Source organism: Cupressus sempervirens, chromosome 10, assembly GCF_028749045.1.
Source record: "Cupressus sempervirens isolate cs-2001-9-10 chromosome 10, ASM2874904v1, whole genome shotgun sequence".
In the NCBI taxonomy this organism is placed as follows: Eukaryota; Viridiplantae; Streptophyta; class Pinopsida; order Cupressales; family Cupressaceae; genus Cupressus; species Cupressus sempervirens.
The window spans coordinates 612,841,113-612,867,028 of NC_143127.1; the positions used below are offsets into that span (position 1 = coordinate 612,841,113).

Sequence of the window (25,916 nt, forward strand, 5' to 3'; positions counted from 1 at the left end):
CCTTAAAAATATTTAAAAGCACTAAATTTTAATAAAATTTAGTTCTAAAAATATTTAAATAATGTAACATTTGCCAATATTTTTATATCTTTTTCTGGAGAGGGGTTGCTTAAAGCTTACCTTGGCTAAGTCTAATTTTTCCTCCTTTCCGCTCATTAATCATTACCTCTTTGGCCTTCATGCCTCTGGTGATAATTTTTTAGCTTTGAACCATTCGTGTCGTCAGGAATTTCTCGGCCATCAAGTGTCCATATTTTTGATTGATTCATTGGCTCCAACCTCTTGAACTTTAAAGGACCCGAGCCACTTTACTTTGAATTTGTCAAACTTGGTGTCGCTCCTTCCATTAAATTTCAAGACTAATTGGCGCGGTTGAAACCTCATTTGTCACAAATGTTTGTCATGCCAAAATTTCCTCTGTTGTCGTGCCACCTCGGGCACCCACTGAGTCATTGCCCTTTTCTCGTCCAATTTGTTTAAGGCATAGAGCCTCTCCCTTAGGCTCTCCATGTCGTCGAGCCTGTTATCAATAGCTATCTGCAGGCTCAGAACCATAAACTCTGTAGGTACTACTACCTCTTGCTCGTACATCAGTTGAAAGGTCCTGTGTCATGTGGTCAACTTGTAGGAGGTGCGGTAGGCCCACAACATAGAGGGTAATCTTTCCTCCCAATCTTCACCCTTGACTCTGCACGACTTATAGATGACTCCGACCAAAATTTTATTAGTTATCTCTACTTGACCGCTTGCTTGAGGATAATATGGGCTTCAAACTGTTTGGAAAATCTTAAATTCGATGGTGAGCAACTTGATAAAATGGTTCACAAAATGTCCACATCTGTCATTGGTCAGTTGGATCAGAAAGGCATACCTTGTTATGATTTGTTCATAAATGAACTTGGTCATGCTCAATGTAGAGTTATCTGTCAGTGCTCGTGTTTCCACCCATTTTGTCAAGTATTGAGTGGCGACTATTATGTATCGACATCTTTTGGTACGACTAACTTGTAGTGGTCCAACGAAGTCTAACCCCCATCTTTCAAACAACTCCTATTCGTGTGAAGGTTTTAATAGCATGAAGTTGCGTTCAAGAGGCTTGCCTACGCGTTGACAAGTGTCGCAGCCCACAATCCATTCTTTTGCATCATTATGCAGTGCTAACCACCACAAGCCAACTAGGAGAACCTTCCTTGTTGTATCACGACCCATGTGTCTGCCCAACAATCCTCCATGGGCTTCTTGGAGTACTAATGGTACTTCTTCCATGACACATCGTCTAAGTACATGGTCTGCCCCCATTTTGTATAGTAATCCATTGATCAATTGAAAAGTCTTACTCCTCAAAACCAACTTTCTCCGTTCTCCTAGAGGCATGTCCCGTGGGAACTAGGTTGTGGACAGATACTCCCTTATACTGGTGTCCAATGGAGGGAGTACAACAATCTGAAATAGATGTGTATTGGTAAGTCATCATTTACTCTGACGGATGGGTTGCTAGACTTGATATGTGACGGTTGATTGACAATCACGTGGTTACGCCCTAGTTGTACCACAATTTTGAATGTGAACTCATGGAGTAGCAAAAGCCATCGACTGACTTTCCCTTGGATAATGTGCTTATTGACCAAGCACATGAGAGCTTGGTGGTCCTCATAGAAAGTAAACAGGTTAGCCAATAGGTAGTGCCCGAATTTTTGAACAGAGTAAACCATTCCAAGGGCTTCTCTTTCTATGGTGCTATAATTCTTCTGTGCATTGGACAACAACTGGCTTGCAAAGTATATCGAGTGATCCAGTCCATGCACTCCTTCCCGAGCCAAGGTGGCCTCGATGGTGTAATTCGATGCATCCACATGTACATGAAACTCCTTATCCCAATTACGAAATGCTAGAATGGGAGTACCCAACAACCTTGTTTTTAACTGGTCAAAGGCTTCTCCTTGTGCTTCCTCCCAAATGTATGGCTCGCCCTTCCTCGTGAGCTTATCCAACAGGTATGCTATCTGTGTAAAGTTTTTGAGAAATCTACGATAATATCGAATATGACCGAGGAAGTATTTGACTCTAGTCATATCTATAGGGGCCTACATTTCCACTATAACCCGTACATTGTCTAGGTTGGTTTTTAGTCCATGTTTACTATGTGCCCAAGAAACTTTCCCTGTAGCACTAGAAAGCGGCAATTCTTTATGTAAAGGGTGAGGTGAGATCACCAACACCATTCCATGCACTCCCCCAAAGTTGCAATATGCTTGGCTTGCCTATTGAATATTGACCAATTGTCCAGGAATGTTGTAAAGTTCCCTACTGACATCTCATCAAAGATGTGTAGGATGATCTACTGAAAAGTAGTCAGTGCATTGCAAAGGCCAAAGGGCATACGATTGTATGTGTATATCTCATCTTCCACTATGAAGGTTGTTTTTAATTTGTCCTCCTCCACAATGGATACATGGTTATACCCAAAAAACCTATCCATAAATGAATAATTTTCATGGCCCACTACTTCTACAATGTTGTTAGTGAACGAAATAGGGAACGAGTCCTTGACAGTGATTGCGTTGAGGAAATGACTATGGGAGAGACCCACTCACTTTTTTGGACTCAAAAAATGATGCCTGCCTCTAGCATCAATTTAATCTTCATGTTCACTCTTGCAGAATAATTCTTGTTCATTCTGTACGACCTCTTGTGCATAGGTTGGGTTCCAGGAACTACAGGAATTTAGTGTATGCATAACTCCAGAGGTACACCCTTCAAGTCCTTGTACATCCATGCGAACACATCCTTGTACTTCATAAATATTTTGAATGTCGCAACCTTTAATACAGGATCCCAATCATTCCCTATCAAGATGGTTTTTGGGTTGTGCTCATCTCCCAAATTTATTTCCTATAATTTGGCTTCTTGGTACTTGATAGGCTCATCCTTAGGGAATTGGTGGGTAAGGCTATCCTTAACTTTAGCCTCCCCTTGTAATATGTGTATTCTGGAGGGAACTCATTCTACTCCTCAATTTCCAACACATTGCAAGATGACATGAATAGTTCATAGTCACCTATCTTGCAATGGAATAGCCTATCCATGGAGTCTACATCATCTGAGTACTTCTTCAATTCTAATACCCCTTTGTCATTGGGTTCCATGTCGCTTTTTCCTTCGTTGAGTTTGGAGTTTGAGGATGTCATCTCTTCTTTGACCATTTGGGTTCTCAAATCAATTACGAACTTGCTTCCACCCTTCTCGAATGATGAAGTGTTACTTTTCCAATTGTGGTTTTCTTTGGCCATTGCCAGCCATCCTCGCCCTAAGATGGAGTGGTTGTTGGAGTGTTTAGGAGGGTTGTACAGAGGTGGGGCATTGTGTCAAATAGGTCCTTGACCCTTACCGAAACTTCTAGTTGCATCACCTGCCTTAGAATATTTTGTTTTGTCATCACTCGAGTAGAGGTGCCCGTCGTATCCCTTGAGTCTTTATGGGCTTGTAATTCTTTCTCAATATCAACCTTTGCCTCCAATGCCCTTTGTTTTCCATACAGGGGTTAGAATATACAACCTTCTTGCCTTGTGCACATGCGATTGCCAGAATTCCTTCCTCCTCGCTTCTCCCTTTGACGTCAAGGAGGTTGAGGCTAGGCTTTGGGCAGTTGGTGTCTTCGTGGTCGCCAGGGCCACACCACCTACATATCTTCTACGGGGTCTCTCAATCCCAGTAAAAGTGTCCCCATTGATTGCAGTTTCGACATTGTGTCATCGGTCTCCCTTTTGCGTCATAGTGGATGCGGGTACGATTATTGTTGATGTTTCCTTGAACTCCCCATCAATTATTTTTGTAGCTGCTAGAAGTCGCATTATTGTTATTTTGTTGGGCACCCGTCCCAAATGTGGAGGGTTGGTCTTGTGTAAACAATACTTGTTGGTTTCTAACCCTCATCTTGTAGAGACATTCTTTAGTGGAATAACCCATAATCTGGTAGATGTCACAAAATGATTTCTTAGGACAAGAACCTTTTGTGTCGGGCTTCTTAACAGTTGGTACACCATACTTTGCCCTCCTCATTTTTGCTAGGCCCTCCTTTTGTCACCTTCAGTTCATTCATCACTCGTTGGAGGTCCTTTTGTAGGGCACGCACTTTTTTTCTTCAGTCGTCATTATTGCTTCCCCCAGAGGACTCATCATCCGATGATGACTTTCTAGCTTTCTTGGATGTCTTGTATTCACTTTCCAAAATGGCATGGTTGTATGCGTTCTCAATGAAGTAGGAGGTACAATCTTAATCTTTCTCTAGAGAGATGTTTTGAGTCCCTCGACGGACCATCTCTTCTTGAGTTTGTCTCCTAGTGCACACTCCATCTTACCAAGTAATTCCTTCAGCCACCGTCCGTAGGCTCTAATGTGCTCGCTCTTCCCTGTTTCATACCATAGATTTTTGAGTATTTCATTGTCATCTCGTAGTAGTTTGAACTCCCTCTAGAATTCCTTTCTCAATTTATCTCAAGTCGTCAAGTTGGTCTTATCTACACCGGAATATCAGTCCCCCGAGTGTAGTGGGGAATTGTTTAACCCATTCATCTTGGTCGGTAACTCTATTTGTCGTCCAAATGATTTCACACGTTCGGCAATGGTGGACAGGATACTCCTTTGCCTGGCCCATAAATTTGGGTAAATTTTGCTTGTTCGCCACTATGGCTACTGATTATTGTGCTAGCACTTGTACGACCGGTTGTGCCGATTGTTTCGGTTGTGCCCCATGCAAGGTCTGCACCTACGCACCCGTGTTGCTTGTGTTGCATTGTTGTGTGGTAGGGTCCAGAAAAGGGTTTTGATTACCAAACTATATTCGCTCATTCGGTATGTGAGGAACAATCTAGGAGTCTTGGTTAACCCGTGCTCGTGTTGCTTCGACACCTCTAGCTGTGGTGGTTTCCTCTTCACTCTTGCTCTGACTCTCTACCCCTGGTGTACGAGACAAATTTATGAACTCCTCTTGTGTTTCCTCAATCTAATTTAACCTTTGTCATGTTTCTTCTAGTAACTCATCACTACTCATCACTCGCTAGTAATCTGGCGAACCGCCTTCCCCTTCGGTCACTGCACCTCCTGTAGCACCACCGTGGTCACCCTCTGCGGTCCCCTTCAAGCAACCCTTCACTTGGTTGTCCCTCGGCGACTTGCCTGAACCTCCACATTCGTTAGGCTTGTTGTGCGAGACTTAGGGGTTGGTGTGTGTCGTGTACAACATTATTTGTCTCCTTGTTATTTCTATCTTTATTTAATAGATTAGGCATCACAAAAAAAATCATAAATAACAAACATAACACTTTTTATTTATTTATATCTCCGTACAACAACATGGGTCGATTGTGCGACCTTGTCATTATAGATTTACAAGTGTTCTTTTCATTTGCCACTCCCTAGTCTTAAAGCTCATGGGTTGGTCCTTCGTTGGGATGCATCGTGTTCATCTCCCTCTCAATGGTTGCTTTCAACAAAGTTCCAAAGGATTTATTGTCGACGTTGTTCGTGCTCAACTTCTTCCTTTTGGTTCCGCTGCATGAGGAATGCTTACACCAATAGGTGAGGCAGTTGGTGCAAAAGCCTATCCACTGCTGGACTAACGTTCAGTACATCCCACACAAATTATTGTGGAACTTTCTCTGGCACAGCCTCCCTTTGTACAAATGTCTCAATGGTGGCCCATGGGAAAATAGGAAAGTCAGTTGTCAAAGCGTGCTCCCCTTCAAAACGTTCCATAATTTCTTCTTCATTGGTTGTCTTGTTGTCGTTCACAAGTAGTCTCATCTATTCCATTACCGTGCTTTTCAAATTCAATTTAGCAATGGCACCAAATGTTTACCCTCCTGGTGTAATAAGAATTTTATGCATAGATATAGAAGCAAGGTATTCAATACAAGAAATATAGAGAACTTGGAAGTAATTCATATATTCATTAATCACCAAACACAAGGTTACATTTGTAATACACCACATGCCATCTAATGAAGGTTCATACATATAGTGTCCAAAGGGGTGCGAGGCAAACCGTCTAACTCCCTCGGTTATGCCAACTACCTAACTACCCAAGTTTCTCAACAACTCTCAGATATCTTGATCAATGGTGAAGTATCATACAATATATTGTCAAATGATTTAACTTTGCATATTCCTTGTATATATATATATATATATATATATAATGCATCCAAGCTATAGTTCCCAAACTCGGACTTGGCAAGGTCGACTCGACTCATGACTTGGCTTTGACTGGCAACGACTCAGCAAAATGAAAAAACCCTTGAAATTTAGAGGTTCTTAACGATTCAAAGCATGTTTCATGCACCCTTTATTGAGTAAAACTTTAAAACACTATAACATCATCAAATAGAAGCTAATTTGTCATCACATACATAAACAAGGAACATAAATGATAAATCCATCATATACGTAAAATGTAAATTGTAGCTAAGTTATTTAGGAATATTGAATTGAAACCAAAGGGATTTTGGGTGAAATGAGTTAAAAACTCAAAACCTTTAGACAATCCTTGTTCTAGCTCAGTTTGACCTTAGAAAGCTAGGATAGGTTATGGGAGGTTAGAGTGCTGAAGGCGTGCCAAATCTTGGAATTTGGCTGAGTATGGAATTTTTTGAAAAACCCCAAAATCTAGATTTTGCATCTTAACTCTATGAAGCTGATACCTATCCCAAACATTCTAACAATATTTATAGTTTCAGAGAGGAAATAAATGTAACTTATACCCAAATGTTATATTTTTATAAATGCTCCTGCACACTAAGTCAAGTGTGGAATTGTAAACTTGCAAGCGTATGCTTGGACCCGGCTGAGTTATGCATGCTCAAACCCCACGAGTTGGGTGAGTCATGCCCTAAAACTCGGTTAGGTTGACCCAGCTCGCCGAGTTGCCAAACTTGCCTATGACTCACAACGAGTTTGGGGACTTTCACCCCCCACCCCCCTCACCCCAAAACAAAAAGAAAAAACACACTTTCATGCAACTGCAGACCCAATTCTTGTGTCCGCACCCGTATCGGTGACTTAGATAAAAATACTTTACAATATGCAAAATTTTGTGAAAGCGCGTATTTAGCCTTTCATTTATTGAGCAGCTGGTATCTCTAATCCTTTATTGTTTGTACAAGTTACAAAACAACTACCACATCATAACACATTCAATGATAGAAACATTTGTTACATTTCGACAGATTTTGTTTTATTTATGTTAGCATTAGTATACTATGGTAATTTGTTCATGTTAGTTTTTATTTTTTCTATGACTAAAATTGCATCCTTTTATTTTTGTTAAACATATTTTTTCTTGTTTTAATTTCTTTTTTGCAAGTCATGCTGAGTATTTTTTGCAGAGTTGTAGTCCAAGTCCAAAATGGGTCAGCTGACTCCAAGTGTCAAAATTTCAGTTGATATAGATTTTTAAAGAGGCAGAACTGAAAATATTATTTTGTTTTGTTTGGAATGTATAAATTGGTTATGTGCACACTGCGTGTATATTAATTGTTCCATGGGTGCATTCACGTATGTTAAGTATGGCATAGACAGGTTGCAATGCTTCTTAGGATTGCATTCTCTCTATGGTGCTTGATTGATGGCGGGGTTTATCATTACAAAATAATCCATAAAGAAACATGGCTGTGCTTATGGGGCTTAAGGATTGAGTTGGTTGAAGTTTGTGATCAACACAGTAAGTCCTCCCAAAATAGATGACTATACCTGCCAGACACACTTGCTAGTATGAGGGACTTAAACAGAAAGAAATAGATGTTTACATGTAGATTCAGCATTCAACATTCAAATAATTTATATAGTAAGTCCTAATACTTCAATCTTGTTTCTTTCTTCTGGAATCAAAGAAGAGAGTTTGCACTCCTGAAAGAAAGTAATGGGTTTTTACACTTGAAACGTGCATATTATATAGATTTTAACTTTGTGTTCCAAGGCTGCGGGTAGCTAGGCGGGAATAACATAAAATGCATTTTAAGCTCTATTTTAGAGGTGTTGCATTCTTTGGATAATTGAGAAATGGTAAACATGTTATCCTTCATAAACATGGGATTGACATTGTCTTGCAGGGGGAGTCTGTATAGACTGATTCATCGCCCGAATAACCAGTTGGATGAGAAGAAGCGGCTAAGGATGGCACTGGATGTTGTACGTTTTTTATTTTATTTATTTACCTTCTTGCCTGTAGTCAACTGAGAATTGTTTTGAGTATGCTTCTAAACAATTGAATACTGGATTGTCCTTCAGTATTTTAACTTTTTATATATACTCTTATCTATGATGATATTTGTAGGCCAAAGGGATGAACTATCTTCATAGCAGTACTCCAGTGATTGTACATCGTGATTTAAAATCTCCAAATCTACTTGTGGACAAGAATTGGGTTGTGAAGGTGACAGCAGTATTTCATTTGTAACTATTTTTGTAGTTTGTAAAATCTTTGGGATGTTATATGGATATAAAAGCAACTGTTATTTGAAGTATTTTGTATATGATTACTTTGATTGCATGTAAAGTCTTTAGGAAGCTAAATTAATGCAAAGTTATGTTTCACTGGTGTAGAATTTTTTGGTTGAGATTTATTTTCATGATATTAAGTTATGAACTAATGTTTTTTATCTTGGCTCCAGGTTTGCGATTTTGGATTGTCACGAATGAAGCATAATACATTTCTTTCATCCAGGTCAACTGCAGGAACGGTAATATTCAGAATCTTTTCCTTGAATTAAATGATCAAATGTGTCAAACAACTAAGGATCATTTTAATTTATAGTTATATTAAGGCTACAGTTTAGTGTACTAATTTGCAGTGAATAATTTTGTGTGAAGAGACACCTTAGAAGTAGATCTGATGTATATTACATGAATATATATTTTCTTTTTCCAATTCAATTGTTATGGGGTTTGATGCTTAATCTGTAAATTCAATGTATTGGATGTGTTGGCGTTGAGTTCTACCTCATTGTTGTTAATACCAAAAGTCAATATCAAGTTGTGGATTTTGTTTGTATAGCTATCAGCCAGTTCTATAAGGGCTTATCTATTATTTTTGTGTGCCAACTTAAACCACCTGCAATGAAGAAATGCAGAATGGAGAGTGTAATTAGGGTTTTGATCATATTGTAGCTTTTGCTAGTTTAAAGATATACTTAATAAAAATGAGGTTTACTGCAAACTATTAAAATATTTAAACTGTTTTTTGTGTACATAATTAGAATGTTCACAAGATTCCCCTTCTCACAAAGTGAAGCTTCATAAGGGTTAATATGAATTAGGTTTCTACATTGTAGGAAAAAAATGCCTAATTGAGGAAAATCTATGTTACCGTTTCATCTGAGAACCTAGCTGGATCGGTGTCCAATGTGAACCTAGTCCAGACTTGAAAACGATCTGCCTATTGGTCCATCCAGGGTTCTCCAAAATGCCTGTGAGTACATCCAGTATGAACCTGGATGAATATTGGACAAATTTCATTGCCTTTTCTACCTTTCACAATGAATCCAACAGGTTTTTAGCATTTTACTGCTGTTCAAGTCACACCTAGCCATAGAGATATGGATATGGTGCCAAAAAGGAAAAGGATACTTGAAGTTGAAATATTGTTGCAGCCCATTTAACAGAGAGAGATACTGCCGCTGAGAGTAATTCAAAGCAATATATTGGTAACATGCACCAGTGCCCTTTCTTCTCTGTAGTTATCAGCTCGGTGGTGTATATAGAACCCATAGCTGGCTGGAGAACCTTTAATCATTCCAGATCAGATTCATTCCAATTCAGTGCAGGCTTTTTCAGAAATTGTGATCATGAAATATGTACATCAACTTTTAAAATTACTAATGTATTAATAATTTTAATATATTGTGTTTATAACTTCATTATTATTATAGTTTATACATTGGGTACTAGTCATCAAGAGTCAATACAACACTGTATAATAATAATTTATTAATACTTTTAAGCTGTAATTTTATCATAGACTAAAATATTAGTATATTTACAGATACATATATTGAAATTCTTGATTGTAGTTTATAAATATGTACATAGTTATTATTTTTTTTACATTATTGTATGGACAAACCAAAACAAACCCAATGGTCATTTTGTTTTGCCTGAATTTGTGAATTGAATTGGCAAGCCTGAACCTCAACTGGTACCAGCATTTGTAAATTATAGGAAAATCTATCCAACTTATCTGTGCTGATATTTCCATGTTTCAGTTTGTAACAATATCTTTCTCTTTGAAATGAACTAGATTGGATGTGGCTCTGCAACCAAGGTTGTTGATTATTTTATTCAGATTTGCCCTCTAATTATTTGACATTTTTCTTTCCTTTAGGACATTTCAAGAATTCATGGACGTTTGAAAAAAAGTCCGAACTTCACTCATTTTTGTGCTTTGTATGATTCATGATTATTACCATAACTCATGCAAATGCCATAGTACTTGCATAGGCTATCTCACTCATCTAGTTTGTAATTTTAGACTACTGCCAATGTGATACATTAAAAAACAAATTCTTTTGTTGTTTTCTGTGTATTCTCCATATATCCCAGACAATCCTGTTAGAAATATCTGATTTTATCTGCATAATGTTTGAATATACCATCTCTTGCATGATCAGAAAAAGTACCATGTGCTTTGGGCCCAACATGTTAATATGCTAGCTATATTATCTAGACTGTTGGACAGAGGAGGACAATTCTATTCTAACTCTTGTTCCCTCTTATCGTCACTGTTCTCTGCTGCTGTAAATGTTGAATGCTGGAGCTGTTGCATACAGCCTGCTAGATGCTGGCCTAGAAAGAATGCAAATATGAGCCTGGGTTTCTGCTACAAAAGTGAAAGAGGGGTTGGCTGCTTTGTAGTAGGTTGAATCTGGATTTAAAAAAAGATAGAATGAAATTTTTTCATCTTCACAGTGAGAACTACGAGTATGTGATCATCATGTACACAAAATCAGAAGCTGAAAGGCTTTTAAATCTTGGTTGTTTTCTACTACACAACCCATTCCTTATACAATGGAGTAGTTGGTAGATCAGCAGAAAAGGGCTTGGATATGACATAGAACAAGCTTAAAAATTCTGATTCAATAGCATGAGTAGACAGCATTTGCTTGAAGTTGGGAAAGAAGTGCAGAGTCAAATATGTGACAAGTTACCTTGTGAGAGAAGGTGACTTTTGAAACATGATAATGACAGGTTAAGTGTATGCTTGGAGTTAACTAAGCATTCTCTATTTTATTATTTCTAGTGTGCACTCAAAATAACAATTTATGTATGTAGAATAAATTGTGGTTATGTTAGTATTCTCGTTTCTTTATTGAATTTTTTAGTTGAACTTCTAGTTACATATTTTTTCAGCGTGTAACAGATGACATTTTCTTATTCTATAGATAACTTTCTTATATTCAAATCATTGTTTTTTGAATGGTCAAAACGTTTTTCCTTAATTGTTTGCCCATAGTTCACAACACTTTTTTAGAGGTTATACTAATGAGGGTATTAACTTCTTTCATACCAAGCCCTTGGAGCCTGTTTAAGCCCATAGAGAGCTTTCTTGAGCCTGCAAACAAAAACTTTAGGATCATGAATTTCAAATCCTTCAAGTTGCTCCAAATATACCTCTTCTGTAATATTTTCATTTAGGAATGTTGTTTTTACATCCATTTGATATACTTTCCATCCCTTCGATGCTGTAATAGCTAGGACTGCTCTTATAGAGGTGTATCTAGTAACAGGAGCAAAGGTTTCTTCATAATCAATCCCTTCTTTCTAAGAGAATCCCCTGGCTACAAATCTAGCTTTATATTTTTCAATGCTACCATCAGCAGTATGCTTTATTTTAAATATCCACTTGGAAGAGACAACAAATTTTCCTTTAGGTCTAGGAACAATTTCCCAAACATTAATCTTTATAATGGATAGTTATTCTTTCATCATAGCACCCTTCTAAGTTGTATGTTTAATAGCATCTGAAATATTGGTTGGTTTTGATTTAGACAAATCATTCATGTTTACTGTATAACTAGAAATTCTTTTGGGTCTTTTGCTTTCTCTAATTGTTCCGGATGGTGCAGCGAAGTCTTGTGCTTCCTCTAATGTCTTAATGGCCCAAAGTGGTCTTTTCTTAGAATTTTGAGTTTCTTCAAGATCAAGATTTTGAATTTCATCTTAAATTTCTTCAATGTTCTCCCTCTGAGATTCGATTCAATATTTCTTTCATAACTACGTAATGGAGAGGGTTCTTCAGAAGTTTGGGCTCTTTTGAATGCTAAATCTTCTTCAAAAATTACATCCCTACTAAGTTCAATATTTTTTTGACCAGGTATGAAAACCCTATATGTTTTAGATGTTTCACTATACCCTACATAAATACCTTTCCTCCTAGAGGGTTCTAACTTAGTTCTCTTTTCTTTTGGAATATGTATATATACTAGGCACCCAAAAATCCTTAGATGACTTATATTGATTTAACCTTAGTAAAGACTTCTTTAGGAGTTTTATCAATAAGGTTGGAGTGAGGACTTTTGTTTTGAATATAGATAGCAGTACAAGAGGCTTCTGCCCAAAGATAATATTCTAGATTTTGATCAAATATCATAGCTCTTGCAGCTTCTATAATTGTTCTATTCTTCCTTTTTGCTACCCCGTTTTGTTGCGGGTTATAAGAAACGGTATACTTCCTCTTAATTCTTGCTTCTTTAGAAAACCTTTTAAACAAATTTGAGGTGTATTTCCCTCCATTATCAATCTTAAGAGCTTTAATTTTATGTCCTGATAAGTTTTCAGTTAAGGTTTTAAAGAATTAAATTCTTTAAATCCCTTTAGGATTTATTCTGATTGTTTGCATTTTAAGAAGTAAATCCAAGTTTTCCTAGAGAAGTCATCTATAAAAAGTATATAGTACCAGAGTCCTCCAAGAAAAGGAACATACATAGGTCCACATTAAGCTAAGTGGATTAATTCCAAAACGTTAGTTTTTCTAGCGCTATCATGAAATGGACTTTTGGTGTTCTTACCGAGAGTGCATCCTTTGCATATGCTTGAGTGATCTTTATTTAGCTTAGGTAAACCAGTAACCATCTTCTCCATAGTTGATAAGGTTTTGAAATTTAGATGTCCTAACCTTCTGTATCATATTTTGTTTATATCAGCAGCTTCATGAATTAAGGCTTGAATAGGTCCACTAGGTTCTGAATTTAATTCATACAAACACCATTTTCTTTGACTAATCAATTTTGCTTTCTTAAAAGAGGAGTTCTTAGCCCAAGTTATGACTTTACCATCCATGAATGCAACATTATGTCCATCATCTTCAAGTGTTGTAACTGAGATTATATTCCTTTTTATTCCTGGTACATAGAGTACTCCTTTGAAAAGAAGAGAACTACTTGACTTTAGTTTCAAGGTGCAATTTCCAATTCCTTTGATGGAATGTGTTGAATTATCACCAATGGTGACGTCGCCATTAACCTTTTCTAATATAGAGTCTAGTGCTTCTTTGTATCCTGTAATATGACAAGATGATCCACTATCGATCACCCATGCTTTACTTGAGACTTCATTTGATACTGCCAAATATAATACACAATTCTCGAGATCATAGTTATCTTCTTCCCTAGTAACGTTTGTACAGTTCACTTGCTATCTAGAATTCTTAGGGCAATTAGATCTGTAGTGTCCAAGCTTTTCGCATCTGAAGCATTTTATCTTGGATAATCTTTCTTAGGTTTGTCATTCTTTTGATTACCCCTTTTCTTCTTGAAGTGCTTGTTCTTGCCTTTATAGCGATTTGTATTAAGAACATGAAGTTCTTCATCTTCTGTTTTCAATTTTCCTCCTTACTTAAGTTTTCTAGAGTCTTACTGAAGACAATCTCCCTTATGTCTATTTAAGTCAGGAAGATTATCTCTGGCACTTACTCCTTGTGCGAATGTTTCCCATGAATCTGGTAATCCATCTATAGCCATCAGTGTTAGTTCCGTGTCATTAATGATGGTTCCTATACTTGCAAGTTCATCTCTTAGGCTAGCAACCCTTAGGATGTAAGAATTCATCAATTCTCCCTTCTTTATTTGTATGTGATATAGTTGCCCTTTTAGTGTGAGAACTCTAGTTGCATTGTTGACCTCATATGCATTTAGTAATGCATTCATTATATCAAATGTTGTTTGATGTTTCGTTAGCATGGCTACTATATCATTTTTCACTCCATCTAATATGATCTGAATGGCTTTCCTATTTCCTTTACTCCAAATAGTTTTATGAGGTTCAACAGTAGGTTGTCTGGATACTGAATCAACAAATTGTTTTACATCATTTTCTTCAAGAATCATCATGATTCTGAATTTCCAAGAATCAAAGTGTTCTTTCCCATCAAACCTGTCCTCGGGTCTGATTGTGTATGCCATTGAAGATAGGAGAATGATTCTAGATATATATCAATTCTGATTATTTAATTTTTGTAGAGCCTAGGTTCGACAACCTGGCTCTGATACCATGTATAAGTTTCTGGAAAATTCTGATATGAATCAAACTTATATTATACCTTCTTTATGCTTGCTGTAGATAATCTTCAATGTTCAGTCTTGAATGAATTGAGAGATATAATTCTGAAAATGTTTTTCACTTCTGCAATTCGTCTTAGGGCAGTATTGATTAAGAAGCAGACTTATTGTTTCTTGTGTGTCCTTAAACTTCAACCATACCCTTATTAAATATAGAGATCAAGGGGCATGTGCCTTCCAAAGTCTATTTTGACTCATCCCTTAAAGTCAGCGACTTTCCATGCACTAACAAGTTTAGTCCTAAACTAACAAAAGTGATTAGTTAGACCTAAACTAGTACTCCAAGATAGGCGCCGATATCCTTAAGAGGATAAGACAATGACTTCAGATCAATATATATTGCAAGATCAGATCAGCATGATTGAAAGTTACAGAATTAACAGCACCAACATGCAAAACATTGACATATGCATTATCTACCTCTTCCCATGATTGTAAGTTTCGTTCCCTACAATTGTGCCTAACCTATCACTAGTTTTTCTCTTTCCTGTGATAGAACACTCTCACCTCTTAAGTCTTAACATCCATGGAAAGAATTGAAGATTGTAGAGATTATATAGAAAATGCTTATCTCTCGCCTCAACCATATACAATCTAGAAACCTCACCCTTCTCAACTAGGTATTTTCTTCTCAAATCCTAACTCCATACAAACATGCACAAAAGATGATTAGGAACCCTGGAGTCATTCCATTTGAAATTTCTTACACAAATGACAAAACTCGTCTATTCTTTAATTATTTCTGTTATTATCTAAAACTTTCACGAACTGTAAAGGTTTTGGTGGGGTTAAATGGGCCCTTTGCACAAACTTTTAGGAAACCAAAATGGCATTCAAAAGTGTTATTTCCACTCACCTACAGAACCCACACACCCTAATGAACTGTTGGCACCTCTGATGCAGGAGCACCTAGGCATATTCATGATCACTGCCAAAGTGAATTTGTTTGAATTTCTCTCGACAAGTTTTAGTTTGGTTTAGCTTCCCGTTAATCAGCTTTGCAGAGTTTCATTTTCTCGATGACATTAATTGTGGAGGGTGAAAGGGAAATTTTAAAATAAATAAACAATGCAACTGCTTTCTAGATATCAATACTGTGGCCTGTTGAATTCAGGGACTGAAATGATTAAAGTCAAACACAAAATGGATTTGTTAATTAGGTTTAGAAATCTCCAAACAAATGCAATAGCCAAATTCCACAAAGATTCAGTTTAGTAATTGTGACTGCCCTGTTAGATGTATTTCAAATGTGGAAGTACAGACCTGGCACATGATTGTTTGACTAATCCCTATTTCAACTGATATCTTGGACTGTGATGATTGCAAATATGCACAAAATGGAAATGTTGCAGGCTCAGAAATCTTTAACATTGGCAGCAGTTGTAACCATTCTTCAGCATGACATTGAACAATAAAATACATTAGTATCATTTGAAAATATATTACATGTTTCAGTTATCAATCACAAACCATTCAGCCATATAAAGTCAAACAAATAAGGAAGATACAATATTTGTAATTAAGAGCGAAGTGTCAAAGTGCAACGGAAGGCAGCAAAAAGGTACATGACAGGCCACAGGAAGAACATATAAGGGGCAGAAGAATATGTAAGGAACAATACATTGCAAAGGGGCTGTGATGAATCAAATTGCAGGAGAAGACAAACCGGCTTCAAATACTCATTGAACCAAATAATCATTGTGTGTGGAGCTGCAGTGCAAGAAGGTAATAGCCCAAAGCAAGAGGTTCTGTCTGAGTATAGATAGAGGCTGCGCAATAAAAAAAGGGCTCCAGATTATAATGGTGACAAAAAGAAACAGAACATTATACTGTTTTATCTGCAAATGGGAAATAGATGACTAAATTTAGGGAGAAGATAGTGTGGCATGTGAGAGAGTTGTTTAGCTGTGAGTTTGAGAGAGGCCATTAAAGGCCATAAATATAAAAAGCTTGCTGCAGATTAGATATGAATTTAGTTTTTTCCTCTATTGGAATCATAATGTTCAATTGAATGCAGAATCTCAGCAAACGTTTTGTGGTTGGTTCTGTAATTTGCTGGCAAGGGCTGTGTTTCTCTTGCATCAACCTCTCTAGGTCATTTGTTCAATCACATCCTCTCCAAAAAAGTAAATCCAACTGCTGCCCATATTGTTTTTATGCAATAAAACAGCTGCAAACTGGGAAAAAAAGGCAAAAAGAATGCCTTAGGAGTATGAAACTTTGAAGAGAAGAGAAAATATTCAAAAGGGGTTTGAAAAGTGAACTTTCAATGCAAAACTTACCTCAAAGGACCATGTCAATGCTCTTCTCTCTTGTTCTCACTGCTTTACTCTTCTCTTCTCTCCTTTCTCCCTTCTCACAAAATGGCAAAAAGATAAAAGTGTAAAATGAATGAGTTTTATGTTTGTTAGTGTAAGAGGGTCTGTATTAAATGTAAGGTTTTGAAAAGGAGTGTAGGAGGGTGGGGGAGAGTTGTGGGCCCCGCCACCCCCGATTAATATTTCTTTTTTCCAGTGGGTTAAATTCCTACCTGGCCATTTCCAGAATGTTGTTGGTCCATCTATGGGCCTAAGAACATTTACGAGGTACCTAAGAACATTTACGAGGTATCTTGGCATCCCCAAAACATGATAGGATGGGAATGCCTAAAAATACACCCAAGGATGCCTCCCAATGTGACATTGAAAATATGTCAATTATAGTTTGGAAAATAAAAAAATCACGATGAATTCAATCATATGTGATTGATAATAGATATTATAATGCCATCAATTTATGAATAATCTTGTTATAAACCTCATCTTGATCTAATTTGTGTTTTATATTATATATTTGATCTCAAGCTTTATTCTAATAATTTGAACATTCAATTTATTATCTATAAGTAATATTTTCTCCAAACATCTAATTTATTATTTTATAGAAACAAAATTGGGAATGCTTTGCCTAGTAAAAACTCATTCATAGGGTTGATGATGCAAAGTAGGTCCATCAAAGATAATAATCGTTTAGAACATTGCATACACCAAGGTGATGTGCCCTTTACCATGCTATCAAGGTTAGTTCCTTCCCTTGTTTACACAATGCCCCTTATCTCAGAAAATACTCAAGATCATTCTCCCTTCCCACTTTTCAGCAACTTGGCAGATAGTGCTCTCTCCTGGACATGGTAATCTTTCCAGTTAGGTTATTCGCATGGCTTAATACCAAAGTAACAAGAATCGGAATCGGCAAGGCCGAATCGAATCGTGAATCGGCAATGAATCAACAATGAATCGGCGATAAATTGGCAAATTTGAAAAAACCCTTTAAATTTAAAGATTTTAATAATTTAAAACTTATTTCATGCACCCTTTATTGAATATAACTTAAACACACTATAACATCATCAAATAGAAGTTAAAACTTAACATACATAAACATGGAACATAAAATCCATCACATACGTAACTATGTTATCTAAAATGTAAATTGTAGGCTAGCTGAAGTAAATAGAAATCAAATGATCATAATGATTTAAATCATAGAATGCATGTAAGATGATCCATAAGACATCAAATCATAAATGTATGTAAGAATCTAAGATGAAGATCCATGAAAGTTTGAAACATATGTCTATCAATGATTCAGTATCAATATCTGCAAACAAAATATAAAAACAAGGCTCCAGCTCAAGCCTCAAACTCATAGTCATCATCATCATCCTCAACATCATCCTGAAGCTCGGCTGCAACCTCAGCCTTAGCCTCTAAGTATCCAGTCTGCCTAGTAGCAAGGCGTCTACTATAGGTCCTAGAGGACTGCCGAGCCATATCTCCCACATGTAAGATGGGCTCACGAACGTCGCTAGGGCCTGTGCCTATGCATGCACGTGTGCATCTACCAATGCCTGAAGAACGTGCTCTAGCTGCCTCAGCCTCTATATCCACCTGGTCAACCCACGCACGGTCTTCCTCAGTGAAGACTGGATCCACAACCTCTGTGAGCCAATCTGATTCTGAATCAATCTCCTCCAGAATGATCGGAGAGGAGTCAGTGCCCAAAATCTGTCTGATCCTAAGACGGAGGTTGTAATGAACAAAGACAATATCATTCAACTTCTGCACTGTCAACCTGTTTCTCCTCTTCGAATGGATGTGCTCGAACATGGACCAACTGCGCTCACATCCAGAAGTGCTACTTGGCTGACTCAGAATACGGATGGCAATTTTCTGAAGTTTTGGGGTTGTGGCCCCAAACATTTGCCACCATCTATCTGCAATAAGGGAAAATAGAAACAATTAGTCTCATTTACAAGTTACAAGTTAACTCTAAAATTACATAATCAACTTTAAGTTTAGAATCTAGATTCATGAACATTGAATATATTATTTAATTTTTACCTGGCTGTAGTGTTGTCTGAGCATTTATGGCCATCCTGCCAGAGAAAAGTGGCCCCTCTTTATTGTTGAACTGGTCTAGCTCAACAATCGCAGTAGCGCTATCTTCATCACTACTCAACCTTTGAATCACTGTGTATAAGCCAGTGAGAACCTCCGCATCCGCCTTGAACTCAGGACGGAAATGAAATGCCGGATTCAAAAAATAATCTGCTGCATGGATGGGTCAATGGAGCTGATTCTGCCATCTCCTATCAATGATGTCCCAAATAGGGCCATACCTCTCCTGCACTCCTGCATATTGGGCTCTGATGGCCTCCTTGGCCCTATCCATGCCCTCATAAATGTAGCCCATAGAGGGCTTCTCCCCATCAGCAGTTCGTAGCAAAGCTACAAGGGGCTCAGTGACCTACATATAAAGTAAAACAAAAAATTTGAGTGAAAACTTAAATATAAAATATTATAACTTAAAGTAAAAGTAAAATACTAAATGTTAAATTGCAATAAATTTACCTTCAGGATTTCTCTAGCGGGTTTCCAAAAACCATCCTCATCAAATATGCAATCTGCCACATCTATCCCTGCAGTGGTCATAGCATAGGAAGAGGAAATCCAGTCCCGCCCAACAAACATGCTCCTCAATTCATCCCTTGATGTCAACAAGGACTGTAGGGTGATGAAATTCGAGGCAAACCTCGTGATACCTGGGTGAGCTAACTCCTTGCCTTCTGTGTACTTCCTCATTGTGCTAAGGACAAATGAATGATTATAAATGAATTTACATATGTTTTTTGCCCTTTCCACACATGACTTGACAAACTCAAGTTTGCTAATTTCCTCCAACATGAGGTCAATGCAGTGTGCCGCACAAAGGGACCAAAATATGGTGGGGTGCCTCTCCATCAAAAGTTTACCTACAACAATTTTAAGTCAATTAGAAATTCAAATTTTAAAATTCAAATAAATTTATTTTCAAAACTTGAAAAGTTAAAAGTTTACCTGCAGCAACATAACTTGCTGCATTATCCGTCACCACCTAGATCACATTTTGTTCTCCCACCTCTGCTATGACTTCCTCAATAGCCTCACATAAGTATGTGGCATTTTTTACATGTGCAGAAGCATCGATGGATTTGATGAACATGGTATATCCTACAAGTAACAAAACAACGAATTAGAATATTAAATGGATCATCAACAAATTAGCATTCAACAAATCAAAATTTACAATTATGTATGTAGGAAAGTAGAATGATCAATCACCTTCACAGGATACAAGAAAATTGAGGACTCTTCTATTCCTCCTATCTGTCCAACCATCAATCATGATGGTGCAACCCTTTGTAATCCACTCCTTTCGGTTCTCCTCGAGCTCAACCCTCATGTCCTCTACCATCTCATCCAAGAGGTATCCGCTCAACTCAGCCTTAGTTGGGGCTTTAAACCTTGGACCACAAATAGCAACCGCATCTATCATGTTCTGCCAATAAGGAGCCCTGTCACAAATAAAAATTTAGTTGTCAAAGACTCAAATTATAAAACAAGTAGATATAATTAAAGTTTTACTTTTACTTTTAATTTTAACTTTAAAGAAAACAAAGAAAAAAGAATCAATTACCTGGCTACAATAAATGGAATGTTGCAAAAGTAACAAAATTTGCATATCTCCTTTTTGGCAGCATCATGAATCTCCTTGTTCAAACCCATGCCCTCAAGCATGGGTTGGGAACCAGGAGTAATGCGGGGCACAAAGTAACTATCCATTCTATTTTTCCGCACTCTAAGCTGCACTAAGTTGGTGTGGGACTCTGTCTCAGTATGTGACTGACTAGCACTAACACTAGCACTAGCACGAGTAGAAGAACTAGGATAAAAAGGAGGCCTAGAAGAACCCTCTCCAACACAACCTACGGATGCGGAAGCTGATGCAGATGCAGATGTGGATGCGGTTGCGGATGCGAGAACATGGGAGCCAATACCCCTTAACCCTTCAAGTTGAATTTTCCTATTGGCTTTGTCTTTTTCAATTTTTTCTAATGCCATTAAGCAAGTGTGTTTTGCCTCAGGAGTTTGGTGAGTGCAAATTGTAACATCGTGTCCAGGTATAGCAGCAATGTGGTATTTCAATCTATAAATACCCCCAGAAGTTATTTTTTCTTTACAAAAAATACATTTTGTTTGATATTTGGTTCTTCCAGGAAACTCTTCATTATATTTCCAACATTCATCTTTTCTACCCATTGCGAATTTGCGAAAAATGAAAGCAAAGGCTGCTGCAATAAATTTTTTTATGTGAAATATCAAAGTTTGAAGCTAATAAAAGCTACAAAACAACAAACCCTAGTTTGCAACTTAGTAAAAATAAAGAACATTCAAGATCTAAACTAAAAATCTTAAAAACTATAACAAAAAATGCATAATACACTAACATGCCAAAAAAAATGAGCACTTACCTCTTGCAAATGAGTTGAGGAGTGTTGAGATTGGCTCCTTAATGCTCCCAATGCAATTGATGGCCTCCCCAAATAGATTGCTGATCTCTTTTGTGCTCTTCCTTCTTGGCGGTTAGAAACCTATGGCTTTTATTTTCTCTTCTTCTCTCTCACTTTTCCTCTCTTCTACTCATGTTAAACAAATAGAAGGCCCTTTAGGGTTATAACAAAGAGAATAGGTCAAAAAGAAAGTAAAAAAACAAGTGATTTTTTTAAATTTTACAAGTCCATACTTTATTGGCCGCGGGCAATTTCTTGGCGATTTTATCAGGCGATTTGGGCGATTTTTTGGATGAATCGCCGATTTGGGCAATTCAGGCGATTCGCCCGATGAAATTGGCAATGGCGATTTCCGACTCCAAAAAGATCGCCATCCATGAATCTAATCACTGAATCGCCAATTCACGCGATTTTTGGGCGATTCTCATTAATCTGATATTGATATACAAACTATATCAAGTCAACATGATATCTATCAATAAGTCCATGGGATATTAACTATCAAGACATTTCCATGAATATCAAGTCAACATGATATTTGCTGTGATAGTAGACATTGTAAAGTTGTCAGCTTACAATGTTGAATACAAGTGTCCATTATCAGAGAGATTGTCACCTTTCAGTAATGTATATAGGGGGGCCCATAAAGTCATGGAGTCACACACATGACAATAAAAGATTTTACCTAGAGTTACCACAGATTATTTCACGTGGTGTTGTCATGTCATCACACACGACATCCACCATAAGCCATATCAAAGGGTGGATCCATCATAACTACTCTCAGAAGGTGGAACAAGAGTTTCACTTTAAGCTTCTCTCTCATAGAGAAGAATCCAATAAAGTACATTTCAAGAAATCACTGGTGCTAAGACTCCTTCTTAGCAAGGGCTTCATTCTTCACAACTCCAAGCTAGTCTCCAGATGCACAAACTTCACTTTGGTATGAGACTTGGTGAGAATATCAGCCGTTCATTCTTTAGTGATAATGTATCTTGTCTAGAAACTATCTCCATGGTCTACTCTGTTGGAAATATTCAAGATATAACAAGTTACTGAGAGGGGAGGGGTGAATCAGTAACTATACAACTTTTAAGTTAATTCAGCATAAACTGGAAAATCATTCATTCACCTAATCTGATGCATGCAAGAGATAAATATTCATAACACATATGCACAGAGATTTTGGTGACCCAAAAACCTTCCAAAATAGAAAGTAAAACTGGGGTGGGGATGAAACCCACAAAGCTTCTTTTCTGCAATAGGAAGTTAGTCGGTTAAGGCATACAATGATCACTTCTGGTGATCTGCCCTGTTAGGAGCAAAGAGGATTGCTAGATCCACCTTGTTAAAAGATTTAAAACATACTTTACAAGTATGCACTCTATTAGGAGATTTATACAAAGACTGTTAAGTCTACCTTGTTAGAGGGTTTTAGATGATTCACCTGTTAGGATGAACCAATCAGATCTACATATACCTTGATTAGATCCTTTGCAATAATCACCTCTTGTGATTGATAAAATCTTTACTGCACCTTGTGAACCTTGCTAATATACTGCTCTGCTGCTGAATTCACATCTGTCTCTTGTATCACAATATATTCATACATGTCTCACATATTACAACAATTACAACTTTGTATTATATACCATTTCAGTAATTATAGATGCAAGGTCGGCTGAACACAAGTAAACAAAATATAACTGAGTCGGCCAAATAGTAAAATAAACTCGGGTTCTTCAGATAGACTTGATGACCTTCTGATACACGACATCCACTACGTTACACGGCATCGTCATGCACTCGGTAGAGGTAGGGGCTCGGTTCATACTAGTCATACAATGTTGCCTGGAAGTCGGTAACCATTGGTGACTCGGTAGATATAGTGTCACTCGGTAAAAACTAATTTCTTTGTTAACCGAATGAACTCGGTTAACACTGAGTCCTTCTTCACTCGGTCAATACTAAGTACATCTTCACTTGGTTAACACTGCGTCCATCTTTACTCGGTTAACACTGCTTCTATCTTTACTTGGTTAACACTCCACTCGGTTAACACTAAGTGCAACTTTACTCGGTTTGAACTGTGTCTTTGACGCTCGGTTTGAACTGTGTCTTCGACGCTCGGTTTGAACTGTATAATGAGTGTTGTCACTAATGGCAAATACCTTTATGCCAACAATCTCCCCCTTTGGCATTTAGTGACAAAAAACAATTATGAATCAAAGTTTATGTGCAAAATAAAAATGACATACAGTTCAAAATTGATCTTTTTGCAAATCTTGCAACACATATCCTTTTATTTACATATATCTCCCTCATACAATATGTACAGTATTTATAAGTCAATACATATATCTTTTGCACAGTTAGCTCTTGAAGTCTATCTCCCCCTTTTTTTTACAATAATGCCAAACAGTATATATTTACACGGAGATTCCAAAATGAGAGATAAATTCTGAATGTACCTTGAGAATAAGAACCAAAGTCTTATCCCAATTTTCTTGCAAAATTTTGCTGGTGGAGAGTGCAATTTGAACTTCTGCAGAGAGTTCAATCATGTGATCTACAATAGAGAAGTTGTTGTCATGGATCAATGTTTTAGAATGAGCTATATGCTTCTGCATTGTGTCCATGACAGGAAGGATCATATTCTGGATGTCAATCAGAGTAGACCTGATCCTTGCTTCCTCTCTCAGCAATTCTGCCTGTTTCTCTGACAAAAACCTTATTCTCAAATGATGGGATGAACTTGCACTGTGGTCAGATTGCAGCATTTGGGCACTGACCTTCATATCCGCATCAATTTTATTCAACTTTTCTCTTATTTCCTTAGTAAACTCGGTAACATCACAGAGTTTGCCAAAAAGTGAAGTTACATTATTAAAAGAATGTTCAAAATTACTCAAAATTGTAGACAATTCTACCTGTTTTACTGCAATATGCTGAGCAATGTGCTCAAGCACCTTATTGTCAAATTTCTTCTCTGCCTTTTCAATCAATTTCTCTTGGCCGGAGCTGTCCTCATTAAATTTATATACAGCCTCTTCTAACTGAATCAAAATGTGTTGAGTAGAATCTACTTCAACACCTATAGCATCTGTTATGATATTCTTAGCATTCTCAATAATGCTATATTCCTGGTCTCTCTCATGCCTCAGCTGTTTTTGCCTAGCTTTCTGCTCTAATAGCTGACTAAGCATTCTCATTTCATTAATTGATGCAGTATCTAGATCTATCTTAGGAATGACAATGTCCTTATCCAGATCTATTTCTTCATCCATTGCCTTACTGGAAAACATGTATCTCTTTGGTTTTTCTGTAGTGACTGCACCTTTGCATTTTGAAATTGAAACAATAGTTGATGATGCTGGACTAGCTGACAAAACTGGAATAGGACTAACTAGAGAAAGACTGAGAGAAGTGTTAATAGTATCAGAAATTGGTGTTGCTCCCAAAATTGCTGTACAGGATGGAGTGGGAGAACTAACAGTTGCCAAAATTGGAGCAAGAGAAGTCAAAATTGTAGTACCTGTAGGTACACTTACTGTACACTCTACAGTAGAAGTTGATATACTTGAGAAACTTACTGCTGTGACTGAGGATAACTCGGTCAAAGAAGGTGGCTGCAGCTCGGTTAATGAAGTGGTAGACACTTGCATAGATGGTAGCCGGAGCTGAGAGGAGACAGGTGAAAATTGATCAATTGATGAGGCTATTGAGCTCACAATCTCACCAGTAGAAGCTATCTCCACAGTTGATGTACCTGTTTTAGGTGCAGAGTGAGGAAGAGATGCAATGACTTCGGCTGCAATTATTAGTGGATCTTCTTCCTCCTTAGCTTGTTCTGCTTCTTCCTTCATTTCTCTTTCAGCTTCTTCCTCAACTTCTAACATTATTGATTGCAGGTCTTCTGGAATGTCTTCAATGTCATCACCATCATCATCATCATCATTATCATCACTGTTGTCACTGTCCTTGATTTCAACAGTATCATCACTAGGTTTGTGTAGATGATAGATATTTTTCCACATGTTTGTTGCATCATTTACTACATGCTCAATGTCTTTGACAAGTATCAAACAAGTGTGGAATCTAATCATCATGTTACCTTCGTGGTCTTTCAGTGATTTCTTCACTTCAGCATCAGTGAGACTCGGTAGGAGATTCCTCAGGGTCTGCTCATAAATGTCTTTGACAGTCTTGGTTGCAGCTTCCCATCTTGGTTGCAACCTCTCCAATAGCTCTTTGGAGATCTGAGAGGCTATCTGGTCCGGGGAGTATTTCCATTTACCCATTTTGTTCAGTACCAGTTCCTCAATCTACATTTTCTCCTGTTCTGTTCTGGTTTCAAACTTTAATGCTTTGAAGTTTGTGAAGCTAGCTCCTGCATCTAATTGCTTCAGTCTTGCCTCAAGGGTGAGTGGAGGCTTAAC

The 25,916-nt window shown here is 37.4% G+C and overlaps 2 protein-coding genes across 3 annotated transcripts in view; one reads left to right on the forward strand and one right to left on the reverse strand.

The window, feature by feature from the left end:
- The window catches only part of LOC149535333 (putative serine/threonine-protein kinase SIS8), a 196,134-nt gene that overhangs the window by 119,089 nt on the left and 51,129 nt on the right, over window positions 1-25,916 (forward strand). For both annotated transcript variants that reach the window (XM_089807164.1, XM_089807165.1), the window contains 3 exons: window positions 8,106-8,184; window positions 8,330-8,428; window positions 8,667-8,735. In XM_089807164.1, the coding sequence (XP_089663290.1) occupies window positions 8,106-8,184; window positions 8,330-8,428; window positions 8,667-8,735 (247 nt within the window). The remainder of the gene's footprint in view (window positions 1-8,105; window positions 8,185-8,329; window positions 8,429-8,666; window positions 8,736-25,916) is intronic.
- On the reverse strand, window positions 19,212-20,094 carry LOC149535335 (uncharacterized). The gene is made up of 3 exons (XM_089803482.1): window positions 19,985-20,094; window positions 19,499-19,899; window positions 19,212-19,394 (listed from the first exon to the last, which is right to left on the reverse strand). The coding sequence occupies exons 2-3, from the start codon at window positions 19,886-19,888 to the stop codon at window positions 19,212-19,214; spliced, it is 573 nt and encodes a 190-aa protein (XP_089659608.1). The 5' UTR covers window positions 19,889-19,899; window positions 19,985-20,094.